At 36.3% G+C, this 24,338-nt stretch overlaps 1 protein-coding gene across 3 annotated transcripts; it reads right to left on the bottom strand.

Annotated features, from left to right (window-relative positions):
- Window positions 1-3,444: 3,444 nt before the first annotated feature.
- LOC100377559 (ras-related GTP-binding protein C-like) lies at window positions 3,445-24,211 on the bottom strand. Of its 3 annotated transcripts, none has more exons than XM_085507868.1 (10): window positions 24,163-24,211; window positions 20,351-20,502; window positions 17,425-17,519; window positions 17,069-17,202; window positions 14,306-14,505; window positions 11,818-11,932; window positions 10,674-10,816; window positions 9,874-10,022; window positions 7,942-8,138; window positions 3,445-6,603 (listed from the first exon to the last, which is right to left on the bottom strand). In XM_085507868.1, the coding sequence occupies exons 1-9, from the start codon at window positions 24,163-24,165 to the stop codon at window positions 7,963-7,965; spliced, it is 1,167 nt and encodes a 388-aa protein (XP_085363994.1). In that variant the 5' UTR covers window positions 24,166-24,211; the 3' UTR covers window positions 3,445-6,603; window positions 7,942-7,962. The 3 variants fall into 3 exon arrangements, with proteins under 3 accessions (XP_085363994.1, XP_085363995.1, XP_085363996.1); XM_085507869.1 differs by having other exon boundaries at window positions 3,445-6,606; window positions 8,004-8,138; XM_085507870.1 differs by having other exon boundaries at window positions 8,004-8,138.
- Window positions 24,212-24,338: the final 127 nt, after the last annotated feature.

Here is a 24,338-nt window from a genome sequence, read left to right as displayed (position 1 = left end):
GTTTGTCCATGTTTGTCTTTTACTTGAAACAGCATAGCGACTTGTGCGATTAACAGCACTTAACACATTATTCAGGGCCTGCAGTGAAGGTAAAAATGTTAAAATTGTTAATCATAATGAAATGTAGTTATAGCACCCTCTATGGGAAGGCAATGCAACTGTTGAAAACTCTAGCTCACTCTGGGTGAGTCTTGGTCCCATATACATCTGTGCACATAGTTTGAGAGTTAAATCAAAATGTATGTTTGGCAAAGACTTTATATATATATATCCTCTGCTGAAGTTGATTTCGCAAGTACAGATGAAGAATTTGTGTCGCTGGTTGCAGCGAGAACGCTAAATATTACCAATCAGAAAACGGTACAAGAAAGACTGCCTATCAGTTTCAGGGCACCCACTTTATTACTGTTTGATTACGAGTAGTGTAGTATTGTTCCAGTTGACGAGTTACATACTACGAGACGTTGCGTTATCCATAAGTCTACAAATTGAACCTGCTCTGCGACACTTGATAAAATACAGCTCGGTCGTCAAGCCACAATTTGTAAGATTATTAGACCAATCTCTGTTCTTGCGTGTGTGAAATCGAACAGGACGAATGAAATTTTCCATGCCAATGGTTAATTTCAATGCAGTGTGTGTGAAATGCCCATTGTCAACATTTGTTTTTAAGCCCTGGCTTGCTCATGATTTATGCTACTTTCACATACCAGGAAACCACTGCACTGACCTTGCTTTAAGAACATTGCCAAGAGAATTGTTTACACAGGATGTTTATTGACTTATGCTGATAATCACTATGGTGAGGCCATGCGCTATTCAAAACATTTGATTTTTTTTTTCAGTGGTCGATGTTATGTCTACGCTTTTTGGCAGTGAACAGAAAATAGCCTACTGTAGAATACTTTATTTTCGCTTGGAATTAATTTTTGCTATTTTCGCTGAAGGGATGATTCCGTGAAAATAAAATCCAACGAATATACTTTTTTTCCTATATTTCACATTAAACTCATGAAAAATCAGTGAAAATAAATTCCAAGCAAAACCCCCAAAAAGCCTTTTCAGCGAAAATTAATTCCAGCGAAAATAAAGTATTCCACAGTATTAGTTAATGTGTTAATCATTGCCCGCTTTGAGCATTATTAACAGTTCTCCAAGTGGGTATTCCACCATCACTGAATGAATGAATATATATATATAATATCACTTTATTTCAATAATTCTACAAAAAACATTAAGTTTGTTAAAATTGACAGATTACAGAGATACAACTACACTGTACAAAGTGTTTATAATCAATGAGCGACCATTAAATAAATATAATACAAACATTTTAACCACACTTGTCTCCCCCAAAATGGTCATAAATTAAAACATTTGATGTACAGTATATATGGTTAATTCTGTATGCACACTTTGGCGAAATGAGGGGAGGGGGTGCAAAGCAATTGCTGATTAATGCCATAGAGCAATTAATTCTTGTACATCAACACGCAGTTTGTGAGAGGATTTAACTTTAGTTCTTTGCATTACAAGCACACAGAGAATTGAAAACTACTTTATTTGATCTAATAGATGCGCTTCACCAATAGTGGCTTAAAGCGAACCTAAATGCGGCCTTAATTTATAGTTGTGTATATTCTAAACTGTATTCGAAATAATATTGCAGTGGTTTAATTTTGTTTTAATTATAACTGTAGCTTGGATAGGCATTTGAAGTGCTTGCCATGGAGGCCATTCATGGAGGGGAATAATTATCGAACGAACATATTTAACATCCGGGTACTTTTCAAAGCTATGACGTTTTAGTATCTGATCGCATTCGTATACGCCATTGTACATAGCCGTTCATGCTGCCAAGCATTGTGTACTATTAGTATAAACTCAACTTTTATATTCACAATGTGCTTTTTAAAACTTGGGTTAGAGCCTTATGCGTTTGAACCACAGTATTCTGAGAGTGAAAGCCCAATTGCGTTAAAGTACCGTACTTCCCCGATCGTAAGCCCCTCCCGAGTATGAAGCCCATCTCTATGTTTTTACTTGGTATTTATCGAGTTGAGGGCATTCACGATTATAAGCCCAGAGTGTTTTTACTGGGCGTCGACGATATTCTTTAAAATATGCGTGTAAAAGGTGTGTTTCATTTCATAATAATCGTGATTGGCATGTTAGTTTGGTTCATGCTTTTAGTTTTATGAGAAAACTCGCATTAATTTCAAGTTCAGAATGCATGGCGAACGTACACAACGTGATTCGCATCGTTTCTATTCTGTCATTTACTCAGGATGAACATCGATGTTGCAATTCTGGAGTAATCCATATTTCTTTGAGTAGTAGCCTTCAAAAAGCCAAAAATGTGATCGTTAAGGCGTGTACCTGGTTATTGGGCATGTTTTACTTTGAGACTATCATGAAAGGCCTAGGGTTTGAACGATGAGACATGTTGGCGACCGAGAAAGGTGTTTAAATTCTTCCTCCACACTCAGTTTACCCACGGTTACTATTAACCGTCGTTTATATTTCGGAAATTGCGAATCGCCAGTTTTTATGGGGAAAAAAATCATCGTTTTTTCGTTGCAATCAGTGCTACAGATCGCATTTTAACATTGCGGTAATTCACTTCCGCATTGCGCTAAAAAATCATCGCCAATAATCGGAAAATGTCATCATTACGACACATCATTTTGATTGGTTAATGAAAGACATGACCTGTTATGTCAAAGGAAGTTGTTCCAGGTCAAATCGTGCTGAAAAACCTCATGGTGGAAAATTGTTTTGCGTCGAGAGTTTGCGTACGATCGAAAACATACCAAAACGAAGATAATGATAAATGCCTTCGTCCACTGTTTCCTCAGACCCTACCCATTATTTCACCGTAAATTCAGACGGTATGTAAATCGTATTGTAATAAAATGTGTGTGTTTTTTATGAACATGTTTGTTTGTGAGTATCGTTCAAATCAATGACGCATTTTTTTTCAAAAATAAGTATTATTTTCCCGAGCCCGGCGTGGTGAACGAATATTTTTTTAGATAATTTTTCGTTGTTTGCAAGATGGTTACATTGTTTAACCCCAAAACAAAATCATTTTGTCTGAGTTGGTCCTCAAGTACAAGCTCATCCCTTACTTTTCCTTTACGTGTTCATGCCTCCGGGCTTATGATCAGGGAAGTACGGTATACTGTGACGATTCAGATCAGTCCAGTGTGAGTGATGAGAGTATATCGTCGACGATGCCCCTTGTTCGGATGAAAGTTATATTTCAAATTACACGGAAGTCTGTGAACAATCTGCTTGGTGTTCCTGTGACACTTGTCCCATGATTTGCCAGTGCAGCCCCGTGAATACATGGACGAAAATGTTTCCACCACCATCCTACGAACTCAAGATTGCATACTCCAGCATCCATACTTTGAATAATTTGCACGCCGCACAGTGCAGTACTGGAAACAGCATTTATTAGACAGTTAGACAAAAAACAAAACAAAATGCCTGTCTCGATCAATTGCACATCCATAATGTTTGTATGTTGATATGCTTGTAAATAACATTAACGTAAAAGTCGAAACAACCTAGACTAGAAGTCCAGCCAGCTATGGCTCCCCAAGTTGCTTATATTTAATCAGATACTATTTCGTCATCATGCTTTGTTACCTTACCTGTTTATACCTCATGAGGGCGTTTTTTTTATGGCAAGATGGCGCAAACGGAAGTCCTTCGCAGGTTTATGGTTTCTCATATTTAAATCATCATAACTCTGAAGACAATCATTTTTTTAATTTTTTTTTTCAAATTTATAATCAATATACATAACTTGATAAATACAAACATCAAAATAGGCTCTATTTAGTTTCCCTTTAAGTGTACTCATTTCAGTTTTGTTGTAATTGATAAATGCATACATTCTGATACACATATGTATGACCCCCCTAAAAGTACAATGGAACGTTAAAAAAACTCGTTGACATTAGAAAAGTAGAAGAGATGCTGTCAAGAATGACTTCGGTGCTGCAGATAATGTGAAACATAACATAATGACTAAATACAATTGACTTAAAAGTGTAACCTCATGTCACCTAGAGGTCATACATCCTGGTAAAGACCATTGACGCTGCAGTTTGGCGTCTACTACACCGATCTGACGCATATCACGCTAGGTGCGCCGGGAGTTTGTTCGAAATTTTGAACGTTTCAAAGTCGATTGCCACGTATTTTACGGATATATTAAATCGTTTCAGGGACCTGTTTACTAAATAATGATAAATGAAACTTGTAAGAACAAACTGGGCCCAAATTGCGCAAATTTGCAATAAGTTTACGCTGCTAATGTCTGGTTCGGAAGGAGTTCTATTTTCGAACTAGTTGAAACCGGAAATAACGCAACTACTTTCGAACTTCAAACACAGATTTGATTATCGTTATGTGTTAGTTTCTGTTGTTTCAAAGATTGAATTATGTATAACAATAATATTTCACTCTATAAACAATGTTTCACTAAAATATGTGATTCAAATTGTAAAAAGCAATATCAAGTTCCGCGTATAAACACTGTTGTAAAGAGGCGGCGGAGCGGAATTTTAGCCAAAATCGGCTAGTAAGGCGTCGTATGACACAGGTTTGTGCTGGGACAGCGCTTCCGGTGACGACACAACGGTAAGGCATCATATGACACAGGTTTGTGCTGGGACAGCCCTTCCGGTGACGACACAACGGGTAAAGACATGTCACCTAGAGGTCATACATCCTGGTAAAGACACGTCACACATCCTGGTAAAGACACGTCACACATCCAGGTAAAGACACGTCACACATCCTGGTAAAGACACGTCACACAGAGGTCATACATCCTGGTAAAGACACGTCACACAGAGGTCATACATCCTGGTACCGACACTTCACACAAAGGTCGCACATCCTGGTACCGACACTTCACACAAAGGTCGCACATCCTGGTACCGACACTTCACACAAAGGTCGCACATCCTGGTACCGACACTTCACACAAAGGTCGCACATCCTGGTACCGACACTTCACACAAAGGTCGCACATCCTGGTACCGACACTTCACCTAAAGGTCATACATCCTGGTACCGACACGTCACCTAAAGGTCATACATCCTGGTACAGACACGTCACCTAAAGGTCATGCATCCTGATACCGATACGTCACCTAAAGGTCATGCATCCTGGTATCGACACGTCACCTAAAGGTCATGCATCCTGGTATCGACACGTCACCTAAAGGTCATGCATCCTGGTATCAACACGTCACCTAAAGGTCATGCATCCTGGTATCGACACGTCACCTAAAGGTCATACATTCTGGTACCGACACGTCACCTAAAGGTCATGCATCCTGGTATCGACATGTCACCTAAAGGTCATGCATCCTGGTATCGACATGTCACCTAAAGGTCATACATTCTGGTACCGACATGTCACCTAAAGGTCATGCATCCTGGTACCGACACGTCACCTAAAGTTCATGCATCCTGGTACCGACACGTCACCTAAAGGTCATGCATCCTGGTACCGACACGTCACCTAAAGGTCATACATTCTGGTACCGACATGTCACCTAAAGGTCATGCATCCTGGTACCGACATGTCACCTAAAGGTCATGCATCCTGGTACCGACACGTCACCTAAAGGTCATGCATCCTGGTACCGACACGTCACCTAAAGGTCATGCATCCTGGTACCGACACGTCACCTAAAGGTCATACATTCTGGTACCGACATGTCACCTAAAGGTCATGCATCCTGGTATCGACATGTCACCTAAAGGTCATGCATTCTGGTACCGACATGTCACCTAAAGGTCATACATTCTGGTACCGACATGTCACCTAAAGGTCATGCATCCTGGTACCGACATGTCACCTAAAGGTCATGCATCCTGGTATCGACATGTCACCTAAAGGTCATGCATCCTGGTACCGACACATCACCTAAAGGTCATGCATCCTGGTATCGACACATCACCTAAAGGTCATGCATCCTGGTATCGACATGTCACCTAAAGGTCATGCATCCTGGTATCGACATGTCACCTAAAGGTCATGCATCCTGGTATCGACATGTCACCTAAAGGTCATGCATCCTGGTATCGACGTGTCACCTAAAGGTCATGCATCCTGGTATCGACATGTCACCTAAAGGTCAAACATCATGCCATTTTAGGACATTGAATTACATTTATTTACATCGCTTATGTTATTCCTGAGCAACACTTTTGTACATTCATGGATTTTCTCACCAACTTTAATATCAAAAGTATTAATTTGCCATGCTGTCAAGTATGGACAGTATCTTTTTCTCCCACAGAAATAGATCAATTATAGCAATACAATTTGCCAAAATAAATGTTGCATTTCACAATACGGTACACATGATATGTAGAGGGCGCCACGTTGCCAGTCACACCCCTCCTTAAATACCCAGCAGTTTTTCACTTGAAAGGAAAGATGAAAAGCTTGTCCATGTCCATACAGCTGATTGACAGCGCAGTATGAGGAAGTGACTTGCATATATTACAGTTATTGTTCACTTCATAACCCAGGGCCATTTCTTCACACTGGTACAGCTTTTTTAGTACCTGCTTGAAATAAAACAAAATAAAATCAATAACTTTTAATAATTTTTTTTCCTTTATTCATCGCAAATAATTTTATTTTACAAAACTGAATTGATTTCGAATAGTACAAACAACAGCCTTTGTTTTCATATTGACAACATTTTTGATTTGAGGTTAAATTAATACTGAAAGCATTGCACAAACTAATGCTAAAAATCTATTGACTTCTCTCAGATATAATTATAAATTAGTGATGGTTCATGAGGTAGTAGGTTTGGGACCACAATGAAGCAGATGATGCAGGAGCCCTGGCCATGTGACAAATCAGAGACTGTGCAATGAAAGGTACTGTAAAATGACTAATTTTCACTGGGTTTAAATTTCGATGATTTAGCATTTGAGACATTATCACTGGATTTATCTTCACGGTTTTATCATTTAGATAATGTGTTCTATGCTAAATTTTACATATGCACTGGGTTTTAATTTAGCGCATTTTCCAGTCAGCGAAATAAGCACCCAGTGAATAATTAACTCTTTTACAGTACATGCAATAGAATCAGGTACATTATTGTTAAGGGATATCAAATAATTACAATTATCACAGCTAGCTATGCTATGGAATGTAGGGATAAACAGACACAATGACAAACAAACATGGAATGTAGATTTAAAGGGGAAGTCAAGCCAAACAATACAATGACCCCCCCCCCCAAGAAAAAGCTCCACAAATGTAGGAGAATGCAATTTACAGTTTTTTTAAATCACTTTTCATTCTCTAGATATTTAACATTTCATCAGTATTATGTAGTCAGCCATCTTGATTCTCAAGCAAAGGATCATGGGTAAAGTATGACAGAGTCTGTTGTCAGAAATTGAGAAAATGTTTTCATCTATAACATGGGAAATACTGATGCAAATTAGTTCAAATTTCCGTTATGCATATTACTCTTGTATATGATTATAGTAATGTAAATTAGAATTTGGTTTGCCAATTGGTCTTCAAAACTATGAAATTCCAACACAAATTGACCAAAATGAGGTGTATTTATTTCTGTTCATACTTTTCTACATGGCTCAAAGTACCTACTAAAATCAGCACACTTTTTTTTTTAATTTCAAGTCCTGAAATATTATTTCCCTTTTTCGAAAGTCGTGTTAATTTTACCAGTACGTTTAAAAAAAAGTTTTAAAAATTTCGTGTTTTATTTCATTTTAGCGCTGATTCTTCTATAGTGTTCTGCACACAGACAACAACAAACAAAAGCAAGACAGACAGGAAACATAAAGGAAACCTGAATATTTAACATTAAATAAAAAAAAATGGGGAAGTGTTTTCAGAGGGCAAACTGTACTAACCTAACTACACACATAAATAGATCAAGCATAGACAGGTTTGGTTGGTGATGGTGTAACCATACCATTGCTTTGAGGACTGCCGGCGTCACTGGATCCAATCGTAGTGCCGACTAACATTCCTTGTTGAGATTTAAGTCGTACTTCAAATACTTCTTGAATGGCTTTACGAAAACAGTGAAAGTTGTAGTCTATCAAACCTGAAAAGTAGAAGAGTATACTTTATTTCAACACATGTACAGAGGTAACTGTCGCATACGACTTATTTACCACTTCCGTGTCACTGAGAATGTTCTAGAACCGTACTGTGTCTGGGTGGAATATTCTATATTTTTTTAGAAACTGGTTGAATAGGTAGTAGAACACTGTAGCAGGCAATGGAAGGTAATGGAACATTCTAGAAATTTGTAGTAAGTTCCAGACTCATTATGTATGCTGATGTAATGGTCTATTTATAGACAGTGTGGGTATATATAGGGGAGTTGTTCAGCACTGAGATCAGATCAGAGATCTCGTTGAATTGTATTGAGTTTAAGTATCTAGTTATTGGAGTAGTGGAGTTTTACCGCGTTATTGTACTTGATGTTTGCAGAGTATAATAATACCAGTACCAGTTGAAACCTCATCTGTTGGCTCCGTGTTCGTATGTTATCATCGCCGCCAGAGAAGTCTTTCTGTTACTGTTGCCATTTTGGTATTTGAACCATCACACCTGTACTATACCAATTACGGTAATATTACGTTGCGTGTGACAGTCCATGTTTATCCAAAGCTACTGTGCATTTCCTGGTGTTCTCGGTACGAACGTCGAACATTTATACCAACAAACAAATTCAAACACCCTAGTTGTCTTAAAAAAATAAACTACGAACAAGATTACAAAATGACGGATACTTTTGGCGTACTAGTAGTATTCGAACAAACATACCACGTACCATACTATACCAATTACGGTAATATTACGTTGCGTGTGACAGTAACAAAGTACAGAGATATTCCCCTTGAAGTTTTTATTTGTGTCAATTGCAGAAATATGAGGAATTACTCGTATTCATGAACATTATAGCAGCTCGTACTAATTTGAAAGTGACGATGTGAATATTTATGAGTTGAACACTATTCAAACACATTAGCACAGTGGATTGAACACTATTCAAACATATTAGCACACTGAATTGAACACTATTCAAACACAAGCACAGTGGATTGAACACTATTCAAACATATTAGCACACTGGATTGATCACTATTCAAACACAAGCACACTGGATTGATCACTATTCAAACACAAGCACAGTGGATTGAACACTATTCAAACACAAGCACACTGGATTGAACACTATTCAAACACATTAGCACACTGGATTGGACACTATTCAAACACATTAGCACACTGGATTGAACACTATTCAAACACAAGCACATAGATTGAACACTATTCAAACACATTAGCACACTGGATTGAACACTATTCAAACACATTAGCACACTGGATTGAACACTATTCAAACACATTAGCACACTGGCTTGATGACTATTCAAACACAAGCACAGTGGATTGAACACTATTCAAACACATTAGCACACTGGATTGAACACTATTCAAACACATTAGCACAGTGGATTGAACACTATTCAAACACATTAGCACACTCAGTTAAAATTATTCAAATGCACCAACACGCTTGAACTTCAACAAACAATCATATGGAAGGACAAAATCACTGAAATTTGAACATTCACTTCAATTCATGCATACTTAAAACCATTAATTCTGTAGCATAATAGATCCAAAATAGTGACATTTTAGAAATACACTTTTTAACACCTTAGTCAACTGCTGTTAGGAGTAAATGATGGCAAGCCAATGTAAATAGTAAATTATCACTGGGTGGCCCTATATCTTGAAATCAGATATTTGGAATGTCAACTTACCGTGCCTGTCAAAGTTATCTTCTCTTAGAATACAAACTAATGCTAAAAATCTATTGACTTCTCTCAGATATAATATCGTTGCATTGTTGAGCTTGATTATAGAACTAGACTCTGAATCATAAGCACTGCTTTCATTTTCTTCTCGCAGTCTGTAAGAAAATACGATCAAAGAACAATCAGCATCAGGTGAGAACCAAACAAGATACCACCAAAACAGACGACACAAGATGGTGAATACATTTCTCATAGGCATTACAAAATTATCAATTTCCTTGTCAAATGATAGAAACAGAAAATGATACAAACACAGATTCAGCCACCAATTCATAAACAAGACCAATCTGTTGCGACCATGTTAAAATAAGTAGTTTTATTAAGAGGGAAAAATACATTTACTGTATATTAAATAACGACAGCAGTGAACAACGCCTTTGAACGATTGGTTCTCACCAACCAGTGACTGCGCGTCCATGGAAAATGTAAACAACAATGTGATTGTCAATAGTTAGGGAGATGTGTTGCCTCTCAACTCGGGACATTTTAACCGTTTCAACCACCAGATTTTCTTGTTCAAATTTTTTTGCACTTTTTTCTTATATTCTTCAATATTTCTGGAAATGAACTCTAATTTAGGAGCCAACAGACAAAATTCGAGTCAATTTTCAGTTTTTACTCAAAAAATTTGGCTATTTTTGTTCCAAACTTCTGAACGAAAATGCAGACTATAAATGGAACTATTTTGTGATAAAAAGCGGGAACTGGTGGTGAAAAGGTTAATGAGGGAAGGTGAATATACTCACCCGTATATAAATGAGACATCTATAACAACATCAATCATATCACAGCACAGTTCATAGGACTGCATATCAACAGGTGAACTATCTGTGGCAATGTAGATCTTACTTACAACGTCAAATAAAAAAGCCTTTTCTATACCCGAGTTCTGAAAAAGATGTGTGAACGATTACAAATGATACTGATCACAATCGTGTGAAATTCACAGCCAATCAGATTCAATATTTGTAAAAGATACTCAGAAACATGTCTACAAGCACAAAGCTGAATTACAGGGATAATTTTAATAATAATAATATTCTTTATTTTCCTCTAGCAGTAAATGAAAACATTCAGATGCAATCAATGTACCTGGATGAGTGTTCTCATGAATAAGAAATACAGACATGTTTTGTTCAATCTTTGAGTTTATCTGTAAAATTACATGTAGCTCCATTGACAATTCTACAATTAAAACCAGTCAAATTTCTAATTAAAACACATTCAAAACTAATTTTCTCATGACAAAATGAATGAAAGAATTGATTCAATTCAATTAAACATCTCAGTAAACATTTTTATAGAAAAACTTTAACCTTTTGAACCCGCATTTGCTGCATTTTTTTTTCCCTCCAATTTGTTCAGTAACTTTGAACCAACTTAATTTCATTGCAGGTCTTAATCAAACTTTTGAAAATATTTGGAAATAATTATGACAAATAAAATGTATTTTGTGTTTCTAGTATCCTTAGTTATTTGAAAAAGTTATAAAGTTTATTTTGAGCAAATGAGCCAAAAATTATTGATTTCTATGAAAATTAGCTAAGGTCAATTTACCAATATTTTTGATTGCATTTACTTCCTTGTATGTAAGTACCGGTAAATGACAAATGTTAGCTGTATGAAGGAAATGTATCAGTAAACTAACTTAGATGTTACTTTCCATATCCGCAGTGAAACCATGATTATGTCAGCAAATGCTGATAAGCTACAGCTCATTGGGGAACAAAAATCCAATAAATAAAAAACCCTGCCTAAGGCAGATTTTTCTTTACTTGGCTTTACAGAAGTTTAATTTTGTTAAAGGAATAAAAAATAAAATTACAACCAAGCAATATAATTTTTTCCTATGTTTGTATAGGCTTTTATAATAAAGAACATGAAACTTACTGATATTAAAATATTAAGAAGATTTTCTAATGTCGGTAACTGTGGTATTAACTTCTGAACAACTTTACTGAAAGCTTCAAATATGGAGTGATCATATATACTAGTTAGGTAAAAACTGCAAAAGAAATAGGAATAAATAAGAAATATTAATACATAGCATGCGTAACAGCATGCCGTAATTTTGCAGTATTGCACTGGGTATTTTCATTCTTAAGAAATGTGAATTCCAAAAATGGAACGACTACACACGTAAAGGTTTCTCTAATAATTAAAAACATGGTACCGTAAAAACCCTCAAATAAGAGCCATGTAACACTTTCATTTCTGGGTGGTGCTTATTTGAGGTAACATTTTGACAACTTTGTAGCCAGTGGCTCTTAAACCAGGGTCATCAAACTTTTTCATTGTGAAATAGGGAAGGGGATAGGCAAACACACACACAACCAAAACAGACAAGTAATTATTAATGATGTATCATTGCAATTAATTTATTCTGTAAAAATACTGTTATGGGAATAACAAATGTCAAATAAATAAGAACGGCTGCTCGCTGACCGTGCTGCTTAGCGTACATGACGATTCGACGTTTCACCGACAATGTGTAGCGATGCCTGAAGTCATGTTTCACTGACAATGCGTAGCAATGCCTGAAGTCGGATTTGGTAGCACTCTCAGATTTTTACAACTTGGGTACTTGGGCATTGTTTTAATTGCGCTAGACGTCTGAAAGTACAGCTTTGGTTTATATATTTCCTGTTTCATAATCAAGCCAGCTTATAATGATATGTTAATGATATTCACGTACTTCACTGTCCAGGCAAACGGGGTCAAACTATAGCCCCACCCCTATATAACCAAATACGAAACGATACCGAGAAAGTAATAATTACATGTAATAAAAATAATTTCCTGTGACCAATCGGAGAGACTAAATCATTTACGAAAGCTCAGGCCTGTTACAAGGCATTTTCTAATTGGTACAAGTCCAGATTATTTTCAATTCTCACAAATAGCTAATTTAAATATTTGGGTCAGGCGGGTCACGTCGACTTCGCTTTGCTGCTTTGCTGTAAGACAAGTTGATCGCGCAAGTTTGTGGAAGTAATCCATTCGACTTCAATTTTGATTATTTTCGGCAAGAGAGTCCTCTCCAAACTAATGCCAGTTTTTTTGTCACTTCCCTGAACATTTTGTCTCGAATCACCCCAAAACGAACGTCTCAAATGAAATGCCAAAAATAACCCAAAATCACGATCAGCGAGAGTGGGCTGTGTAATCATTACATTCTCACAGTCGGAGCTAAGTCACGATCCCTCAAACGTTGCCAGGACCGGATTAACACCTCTGTTTCCCCCCACGCTAACCAAATTTCCCCCACGCTAAGGAAAAAATCTTTTGTTTTCTATTGACTTCCTGTTCCGGTCCGTCTGTGAGAAAGTATTTTCGATACCTCTGATTTTCCGATAAAGGCGTTCTAAAATCGTGACGTTTTTTACTTGGTTATAAAGACAACATTGGCAATGAATATCTCAACGTGTCCTTCGGTGTTTCGGCAAAAAACATAATTACTACTAAATAGTTTGTGAATTGGTCGATTGTGGGTCAGAAATTTAAAATAGACAAGTTGACAGTCACATTCACGCTCTCAGTGTATTTCTTTCGTCTGTCATTCTTCCGTTCTCAATTATACTGGACATCAGGCAAGCTATGGGGATAATCTTTATTTGTCTCACACCTTCTGTGGGGCAATAAATAATGCAGGGTGGAAGTGAGGCATGACAAGCTTGTGTCTGCCTGATTGTAAACAACCGGGCGGCTGGCGCTTATTTCTGGTTTCTTATTGACAAAACCACTCAACTCTTGGTGGCTCTTAATGGAGGGTCAAATGTAACAAATTTTCACTGAGTGGCTCTTAATTGAGGGTGGCGCTTATTTGCGGATTTTTACGGTAACCCAAGGGTTTGACTGGACTCGCACAACGAAGTTCACTCAATCTGTTCTAAACTTTTTGTATTTCGGCATTGCCATGATAGATCATTGAGAGGAAAAGATGTATAATAATAAGGTTATTACAAGACACCAAAAAGTATGCACTCAGACAGTACGCCGTTGCATCGACCTCCGCTGCACGTGCATACTTTTCGGTATCCTCGTAATAGCCTCATATTCATAATAATGTAGAAAAGCAAATAGATATTTTTCATGTTTTGCATTAGTAAAACAAAACTGAAATTAATCAGAACTAAAAACGAATGTTTTAATACATGTGACATGATGTGCAATGCAGTTGTAAAGTTTGATTCCAATCAGTTAAGACATGTCAGAGATAAGGCTATGGAATGGCATTCGTTAATCAAAAACGTCCTGTGCAGGGTAGGTGTTATGACAATTTTAAATACAAAATTCCATCAGTTGTCCCATTCAAAACCTTCATTTACCATATGTTTTTATAAGGAATACTTGTACAATAATATACATGTACACTAACCTGAGATGAACATTATCTAGTCCAGCATCTGCCAACTCATCATTGGCTCGTTGGTGAATGTCTCGCTGCGTTTCTATTTTATGATCATCTGATAAACCATCTACTTTGTGGATAAATACTTCAAGTTTAATATTAGGATTTACTTTATACGCCCGTGATACAGTCTGGTGAAGTTTGGCCAAGGCGTCCATGTAATCATCCTATGGGTGAAAATATACAGAGAAGTTAGAATTAAAAAAATGGAGTAGCTTCATTTTTTTAGAATCCATGACATGACAGTACCATTAAAACTTATCGCTAGATAAATACAATATGATATATGTAATTTACAAATACAGATCAACAGTGTTTTATATTAAATGTGTTATTTACAGTATCATGTTCAGACAGTTTGTGATTTTTCAGTGGTGAAGACAACCTAGGATGAAAGTGATTTGATGTTTATATGATATCAGAAAGAGTCACTAATTATCCACTGACTTGCAGGTCTGAATTTTGAAATTATTTATAACTGTGATTTGAGAAATAATAAATAGAGAGTAGCAGTTTTCCCAGCAAACATAACTATCAAAAATGAAATCATGATCAAGAAATTACAAATGACTTGAATCAGGTCAAGGTATATGGAAAGATTTTTTTTGAACAAGGGAACAGTGGCGCAGCGCCCTCATGCCATGCCCTCTTACCCTGGGGAGCAGATCCTCTGGCAACCATAAAATTCTGATTGACCAGGGATCACATGTGGCCACAGTTTTCAACTGTGACCTGTCTGAAAGTAATTTTGGCCCCAAGGAAGCCATAGAATGCTTCATTTTAACTTAGAATTATCAAACACTCCACATCCTGGTGGTGCCGCTGAATTGCAGTGCTCCCTCTTGCATTTTTTTTCGAGCAGTGTTCTCCACAATCCAAAATAGCTGGTGGGCGGCCTAATTAGCATAAATTTGCATATTAATTTGCATGTCATTTACATACATCTTTCTAGCATTTATGTCATGAACTGCAATACACACTAAGTTATTTACTATTCTCTTTTTAATTTAATTGAAACATGTTACAATTTTTTGAAATACAAACAGATTGGTCACTATTAATATTTACGAAATGCAAAAAGTTTGAAATCGGTGATTTATACGTTCGCAAATTATTCTGCGTTCATGAAATGCAATTCGAGTAACCAAGAGCAAGTACGAGTTATAATGGAGAAAATAAACGAGATGATTTGTTCCCGACGCCAAAACGGACGATTTGTCAAAATAAAACTCATAACATTTTTTATTTGTGGCATCAGTACTCACCCGTGCCGATGGACGGTAAGATGCATTTACGCATGTACGGTCACGATACGTTGCGTTTTCACACGTTGTTTTGGGATTCAAGAAAAATGCTAGCAATCGGCAAAATAAAAGAATCTGCTATGTTCTCGAAAGATTAGACATAAAAAATGGATAAATGAAAAAAGTACGTGGAAAAGATAACTAAAATATTATTCAATTACAAATACTCGCGGTAAACTAATCCGGCAGCCATGTTTGATGTTTATTACCGCTTTCCGAATTCAGTACACGAACACCCAGAGTGCGTTGCTCCCCTATGCAACTTAGGGACGACGTCAAAAGATCGATGTCGGATAAAAAACTTATTTCCTTTAGTTTGGGGGTGGGGGGGGGGTGGCGGTTTGACCTCAAAAAGTTTCCATCCTACAGAAACGATTTTATTTTTTAATGAAGTCAAAAAAATCTTGGAGTATTTGTAGTTCGTTTTTTTTCCTATCCAATCATGGACAGAAATAACCGAAAAGGAAAAATAAAATAAAAATGGTTTGGTTCGAGTGTAAATCTGTGCGTCAAATGAGGTGCATTTGTAAAGTCTTTTTACACCCACCCGACAACCAACTGCTATGCAATACTACTGTCCCATTATCAATTTGTATTTAATGGTGAATGTAGCCTGACGCCATGACCAATATTTATCAATTAAGTTTCAGTAGGGGGTAGGGGGGTTTGGAAAAAAACTAAAGGAATTAAGTTTTTTATCCGACATTGATCTTTTGACGTCGTCCCTTAGATATCAACTTAGATACTAAATCGTTACAGCGCCAACACCGGTGGGTGGCCGACGGTCGTTGAATGGGGTAGACCAAAAGGTCACCAGTTTGCCTTCTCCATGCTGTTTTTACGATGAAAATCGAGCGAACGTTGTAAATACGGCTAGAATTTTAATTTTTGTTCGAGTCTACATGCTAATATATTTGTTTATTTTCTGTGCATATACATTTCGTTCCTATTTAATTCTTCCTTTCGTGATTGGAAGACGATTACTAAAAATACAGCTGTAAATTGAAACCACTGTAGTTGCGTATCGTGAGCAATAAGTGGCAACAATGTCGGGCGACGATGAATTCAGGCGATTGACACATTGCCATGAATACACTTGATAACTGCTTGCAGACTTCCAGTGGTCATTGTTTATGTTTGGACTCTTGAAACAATAGCAAAATGAAGGGTTGGGCAACTACTCTTTTGTTTAGGCTTGGGAAGAACAATGCAAGCTTTTTACAAATAATTTCAACTGAATGTACGTTGGTGGGCAGGTGTTGAGAGTTACTAGGCGGCCGTAAAACTTGATGGGCGGGCCGCCCACCTAAAACCCCTTGTGGGGAACACTGTCGAGAAAAACTTCTGAATAGTGATTTCCACAGAATTATTCTATTATTGACCAGAAGACTGCCATGGAAAGTAACTGACACCATACAAGACTTACCTGTGCGTCAATGACATAGATGAGCGCACCACATCCACCAAAGATCATTTCGGAATCAAATGTGGGATCAAAAAAATCTATTTGCCCTGGGAAATCCCAGATTTCAAATTGTACAAAGGAACTATTGTTGATATCTGAAACAAAATTAAAAAAAATAAATATCAATTTCATCATAGTCTCAATAACATGGATCTTAGCAATTGAGATACAGAACATGAAAGCAAATTGTGGGGTTGTGCAACAATTTTTTGAGAAACAAAGATTCTCAATTTTCATTGTATCATGGTTTTTCATTGGTTTCTACACTAGAGTCTTCACTTTGCCCAGTCACATATGTGTAGATATGCAAAACTTACCATCTTTCACTATTTTATTTGTACTTTCTAAAAATAACGTTTCATTTGGAGACATCTTATGGAACACAACTTTCTGGATTGATGATTTCCCACTCCTGCAAGCATTAAATAAAATATTTCATAAATATTTAACATTAAATTATTCATCAAATAATGAAATATTATAACTGCACTATGGAGCAATATAAAACACACCAATACCAAAGGTCAAATGTCAATATTGTTGACAAATGAACAGCTAAAGCAAAACTCAACTTGCAAATAACAGACAGTATAAGTCATCCACGTACCAGGACACCAAAAACCATCCTCAAACCAGTCATACCTAAATACCAATAAAACTAGTGCTATTGTACACATTATTTCATGTAATGTATATAGATTTTTGTCTTGAATATCGAATTTTATTGACTGTAAAGTGTGAAAACAACCATAATAAACATGGCATACTCCTCGCTGCCCCAATTCTTTGCATATCATTATCAAACAGGAACAACAGCCTTAAGTAGTGAACATGATGTAATGAAACAATTTTTTCTGTTATTCTCAGTAAGGGAAGAGTAGGAAATCAAACGGGCGGTTCACCGCGGTAATCACCGCGGCTCTCCGCGGTACACCGCGGAGAGCCGCGGACTGCTTATAATTAGGGGTCTCTACCGCGGTGGCCACCGATACCGGTTGCAACCGCGGTCGTAGGAAAGGTGTGAAATACGTACTTAACAGTTTCCTTTGTGATTCCATGAGTCTTTGTTTCAAATAGCTGTTTTTAAATCGAGCAGGTTACCAGCATCGCTGGCATGGAAATACTAAGCATATAGTAATATTATCGGCCCACGTATTTTATTAATATAAAAATCCATAAGTCTAATGCTGTATACGAATTGTTGTTGCGTGAAACAATGTTGTATTTTATACATGTATTTATCACCAATTCCAAGAGTAAAAGTCGTAACTTTCGAAGGTACGAGTATTATGACTCGTCCATACATTTCACTTACGTTTGTTACACTTGAATAAAGTCTACCACATGAAAAGACTGTTATTTACGAAGTTTTAAATAGCCAAGCCTTCCTGATTCGAGCCTCTTGTTGATTTGACAACGGTGGGTATCATTAATGTTTATTCTTTGCCTGTATCGCATTCCAGACAAAAAGTTCAAGATCGGTAAACAAGGAATGGACGAACTAAAATGTCTCCTGTGTTTCACGTGCGACACGATTATTAAAAAAACACAGAGTTAAGCGGTCATGTACGTTCTATAAATCTAACCTTGCACACATAATCTTGTATTGATGTGTTTTTTTTTATCAAAAACGACGTTGCCTTTCAGTTAACTCTTCGCGAGAGTTTACCGATTTTTTGAACAAATGTTAAGTAACTATATCGTTTTGCATCAAACTGGGCGGCCCGAATTTAAATGTCAGTGCGTGAACTCATTGAGGTCATTGCCCATTGCCGCACGTAATTCAAACACGTGGTTATTAGAGTTCAGTCGAAATGTATGTGAATAATGCGATCGAAGTGCGCTGCGAGTTTATTATAGAAAATTTAACATTACGCATGATATTGTATGTTATTGTAAGGTTAATAATATTATATTCACTTTATTTCGAATAAAATAATTCACCGATGAGTCACAAGTATTTAAAATATTTTCTCGACTTTCGCTAGACACCTGACTCCGGGACCTGACTATCTTTTTCAATAATTTACTAGTAAATGCGCCCATGTTTATTTTTGCGTAATAATTACGAATGCAACGCATTATCAAGTCGGTAATATTGAAATATTCACAGACCCAATAGCCCGGGTTAGTGTCCCAACAATAATAAAAACAACTTAGTTTGCGTAATTATTATAAAAGTAATACATTGCAAAATTGAAATATTTAGAGCCCGTCCAATACTGTAAACATATTTGCGTTATAGAAAAGCAGCACACTAAGTAAACGATGTTGAAATATTCAAAGCCAATACAGAGTTGGATACAAGTTGTGTTATTACAGTACTGCCGGATATGATAACAAATTTACGAGATCGAAGCGCGGACCAAGAAAGAAAAGGGTTGCTAAGGTAACGCGCCAGTTCAGTGCATGACTTGGGGGTCAAACTTCGGTCAACACACATTTGATGTCAGCATCGCCGTGTAGCAAGTTTCGCAACATACTTGAAGTTCAATTGTGCCCCAAAATGATGTCGACGATCACTCAATTGTCGCAACGCATGTTGTACCAAGTCCATGATACACCCCGTTTCGACTTTGGCTTGCTTTTTCTTCTTAGTGCATGTTCTTGTTCACGTAATTGCGACCTCTCACCAATGTATTAAAACACTTTGAATTTATACTTATGCGTGATTATATTTGGTCTACGCGAAACATTAATCTTTTTAAACATTTTCTGAGACCATGCATGATATATATTCACAAAATAATGCGATCTTATTTTATATTATGTTGATCTCTACGTCTTTCTGGATCGTTTTGTGATTTTATTCCAAAGCTCAGGCAAATAAAATAATGTGAACTATTATAGACTAGTTTCCTAGCTTTTGGCTCAGCCAAATTGGTTTAATTTTTCATTAGAACTTTGTGATCCTTTTAATTTCCCAGTTCTTTGTGTTCATTAATGGTCTTGACAATAAGTGTGAATTGCTGTGCGAGCCCACCGCACACGACCGCGGTAAACCGGGGTCATGGAATCTATGCATAAATTTGCATAAAATGCGGTCGACCGGCAAGCACCCACCACCACCGCGGTAATGACCGCGGTGCACCGCCCGTTTGATTTCCTACTCTTCCCTAAATAGAATAATTTTCCTGAAAATGACTATCTTGATTTGATTTGACTTGACTTCAGCACTGAATGAAGGAAAGGTATATTAAAGAAAAATGTCTGTCCTTGTCCTTGTCGTTGTTTGTAACTAACCTCCTTAATCCCATGAGGAGTATTCTAGGCTTATTGTCAGGTGAAGCATTTGCTCCGTCAGCGTCTGTATCATCTGGCCCATAACCAAACTCTTTGGGAAATGATCCAACTACGTATCCACCACCACCACTGAAATCTTCTTCATCATACGACTGAAACAGAGAGAGCAAATATAAATAAAACATATAAACAAAATACAAATAACTAGGAACTGCTAGTCAGGGAGGTAAACCAATACTGTAGAATCGGAAATTATTTCCGTAGTTTAATATTTGCATGGTTCGCGGAGGTGACTCTCTGCGATAAAATTAAAATGCGTGAAAATTTTGTTTAGAGGTTATTTATTTCAATTTTGTCGCTGGGGATGCTGTATTTTTGTACCACCATCGATGTACACAACACTCCACACAACACTCACATCATTCTAGCAGTGGAAAACAAAGTACTCATTTAATGTTTTTATTTCATTGTTAAAAAAATGTATTTACAGTCAATAAATATTTTTTTTACACAAATATGTAAAATTTATGAAAAGTTCAGATATGACATTATCTTTCTGAATGTCATACTAGTAACACAAGACTAGTGAATAAAAATGTTATGTATTCATCTGAATTCTGGTTTTAAAAAAGAGACATTTTATAACAGCAATAATCATGTGATTGTCAACTTGTTCCACATGTTCACGTAGTGGCTTCAGTCGATCTGTAATGGCAGCAAGTTGTACACAATTCCTGGCAATGTTCAATGACTGGCCGGCTTCAAATAACCATTTAGCATGAAGTACATGTAGTTTTAATTCTGAAAGATGAAGATTGACTTTGACATCGGAAATATCAGCTCCTGTCTGCAGTTCCTTCAAAATACGGTCAGTGTACCACATTTGAAAATTAAATTTCAGCGAGTCCTTGAAAGGTTTGTTGATGGCAAGATCAAAGGGTTGCAGCTGATTGGTACAATAGACCCGAACAAATACAGTGACAATGTTGTGGACGTATAGTTTTTTTAAAAAATCTTCACATCGATGTGCTCTGAATACATTAAATATTGCCAGGGTTTTTTGTTCTTCGGGTAATCCTCAGCTTCTGGCGTGTCGATGTTGCATACGAAATGATAACAGTGTCTAAATACTAATGCATTGTTTTTTAAATTTAATGTTTTATAAAAATTTATAAATGTCTAGAAAACAATGTCTTGATTTCAGAAAACTGTAGTGTAGATGTAGTATCTGCCTTTTCAAAATTTCACATTCAGGGCAGATTAGTCTTTTATTTTAATTTAGTTGTTTTCCACGTGTGTCTATTAAATCGAAGAAATAGACTTCTGGGCGAATGTTGTGTGATATTCAAGGTTTTGTTGTTCTCAAAAAGAATGAAAATACTCATAGTTTGTTTTGTTGACACATTTGCCGTCTGTGAATCAAAATTTAACACAGCATTTTGTACCCAAAAAACTCTGCGAATGTTCTAAAATGTTAGTATTCATTACTAGGCTAATGTTTGGGTATATTAATGTGGAATTGTGATTATCATAACTAATTTCAATCGTAACTTTAGGAAATAGATTAGCATCCTCAGCCATTTTGTCTGCGTTTGTCATACTAGTTCGGAAAAATAGCTGAAAAGTCTAAAGAAATTATATTTTAGTACAATGCATTGTTAAATTAGTATTTATAGTTTACATTGTTATAATTTCTGTTAAGTTAAATACTAAGATGTTGTAGAAAATTTTCATCGTTTCAGAAGGGTGATCGTAAGTCTACATCTACTGTTGTCCAACATGGCGACGAAATTTTGTACCCCAAAAATGCATCTCGGAACAGTTCACAAGTTTATTTTGTACATTGAATTAGAATCTGAGAGTCCTTTATGAGAGAACTATAATAGTTTAAATAATGTTGGTTTCATTTTCTCAAAGTTTGCTGACATTTTTCTTCAAAATAGCAATGTCGGCCATCTAACCGCTGGCAGTTCAAGTGACACAGGAAGTTGTATGGTTTCATAGCGTAGTTTTATCTGAATATATTTTTTTTATTTCAGTGTTCATATTCATACCAAATCCTGAACTATGTTGTATAAATCGAGAAAATTTTTAGGAAAACAAATTACAGAAAACCCCAATATTCCAACAAATATGTAATTTTATGCAAATTACGATCACCGCAACGTCAGCAGTACGCTAATTCTCTTCATTTTAAATGTTTACCGAGACACACATCCTAACAAAAGAGCCAAGACAGTTTTCTAACCGTTCTCCTAGTAACTGTGGTATATTATGCATGCGCAATAAGAATTACATTGTATTCGTCGATAATTGTTTGAGGTTTATTTCTTGTTTAAGGTAGAGATGCAGTTTACCTGACAGGTATTTTAATTAGTTAATTAGGAAACCAAGATGACCTCCCTTGTCCACAAAACTATATATTTTCGAAAAGCTTATTGTATAAATTTTAAAATTTTGTTATTATTTTTTTATCGACACTAGTTTGAAATATGCACAAAAATGTGCTTTTTTGGTCAAAAGTGATGTAAAAAAGATTAGCTTCTAAACCATGCTTCTGTTTCCTGTCAAAATTGGTTTATGGGTACATCTGTTTACTATAAAGAAAGTGCCGTCTTGAAAATTGTCTACCAGTTGTCCATTTTGCAGGGCAGCAGCTCAAATTTCACTACTTCAAGTTTACGCATAAATTAACACCCATGCTAGTTGTCTGTACGATTGTTGTAACACTGTACAACCAAAAACAATGCCCAGACGGCACATTGTCAATCATTTGTGAAAATTTCAAAACAAAAGGTCAAAGGGTCTAGGAGCTATTTTTTTTTAAAGTTCTGGGATGTGCACTAAAAAGAAGCTGAGACAATTGTAATTTGCTTAACAATTCACTCAGTAAGAAGTTTGCTAATGCTCATAATTAAAATGGCTGTAACAGTTCCAAATTTAAACCAATTATCGTTTTGTTAAAAGTTAAATATAGTGCATAATATGGAGATCCCATCATTTCTTTTTTTCACCATGTTTCTTTTTTTATTATTTATGTACAGCCTTGCTAAATCTTGCTAAGCATTCAAAAGAGAGAATGTTTGCGCCTGTTACCTATATTTTAAAATCGTTTTTTTGAGTATGTCCCACTATTCACAATTTTAACAGTTTATTGCCAAGACTGTTTGGATAATAAAAAGCAAAAAAAATAAAATTTCACTCCCAAGTGCCTACGAACCTGTATCTCTACCTTAACTTCCTTCTTGAAAAGTTTGAAATTTCAAACTACATGTAGAAACAAAATTAACTCTTGAAAAAAAAAGAAAAAAAAAACTATGGAGCAGAGAAGAATCACGATACCCGTGTTAATTGTTGACTAACTTGCTAGATACAGTACTACTACAGAAAACTTAATTACCTTGAAGTCATGTGACATATTTGCGCGTGACAGAGGCTAGTCTGATGAACATACGGCAGTAATCCGAAAGCGTACATGAGCCAAATGCAAGAATCAAATAGGTTACTTTCACCATATACATGGGTGGTTGAAAGTCTGACCTAACGGTCACCACTAAAACAAGGCGTACGTGATGGTATTGAAAAGTTACAGACTGTTTTGACTGTTGTTTTCCCTCAAAACCATTCGCGTTCCACGTTCTTGCAGTGGCTGGATAAGTGAACAGTAGTGTAAACTCAAATGAAATCTATTTTGTTCGTGCTTTAAACACAGTATGCTACATCGTGACCACAGTCGTCAGTAAACAATAACACAGAATAATTGACCTACGTAATGAAACAAACCAAAACGGCAAAACCATGCAAATACTCACCATTTTGATCAACTTGGTAATTTCTAATCATGTGATTGTAGGCTCGTTCACAGAATATATTTTAGACCGATATAAGATAAATGTACAAATAAAATAAAATAACAAGTTTAGTTATACTATATTAATAAACATATATAGAAATATAATACAAAAACATATGTAGTTGCCATATTATA

Source organism: Saccoglossus kowalevskii, chromosome 14, assembly GCF_978046115.1.
Source record: "Saccoglossus kowalevskii chromosome 14, keSacKowa6.1, whole genome shotgun sequence".
Classification (NCBI taxonomy): Eukaryota; Metazoa; Hemichordata; class Enteropneusta; family Harrimaniidae; genus Saccoglossus; species Saccoglossus kowalevskii.
Note: the sequence above shows the minus strand (reverse complement) of the source record. Positions and strands in the feature narration are given on the sequence as shown.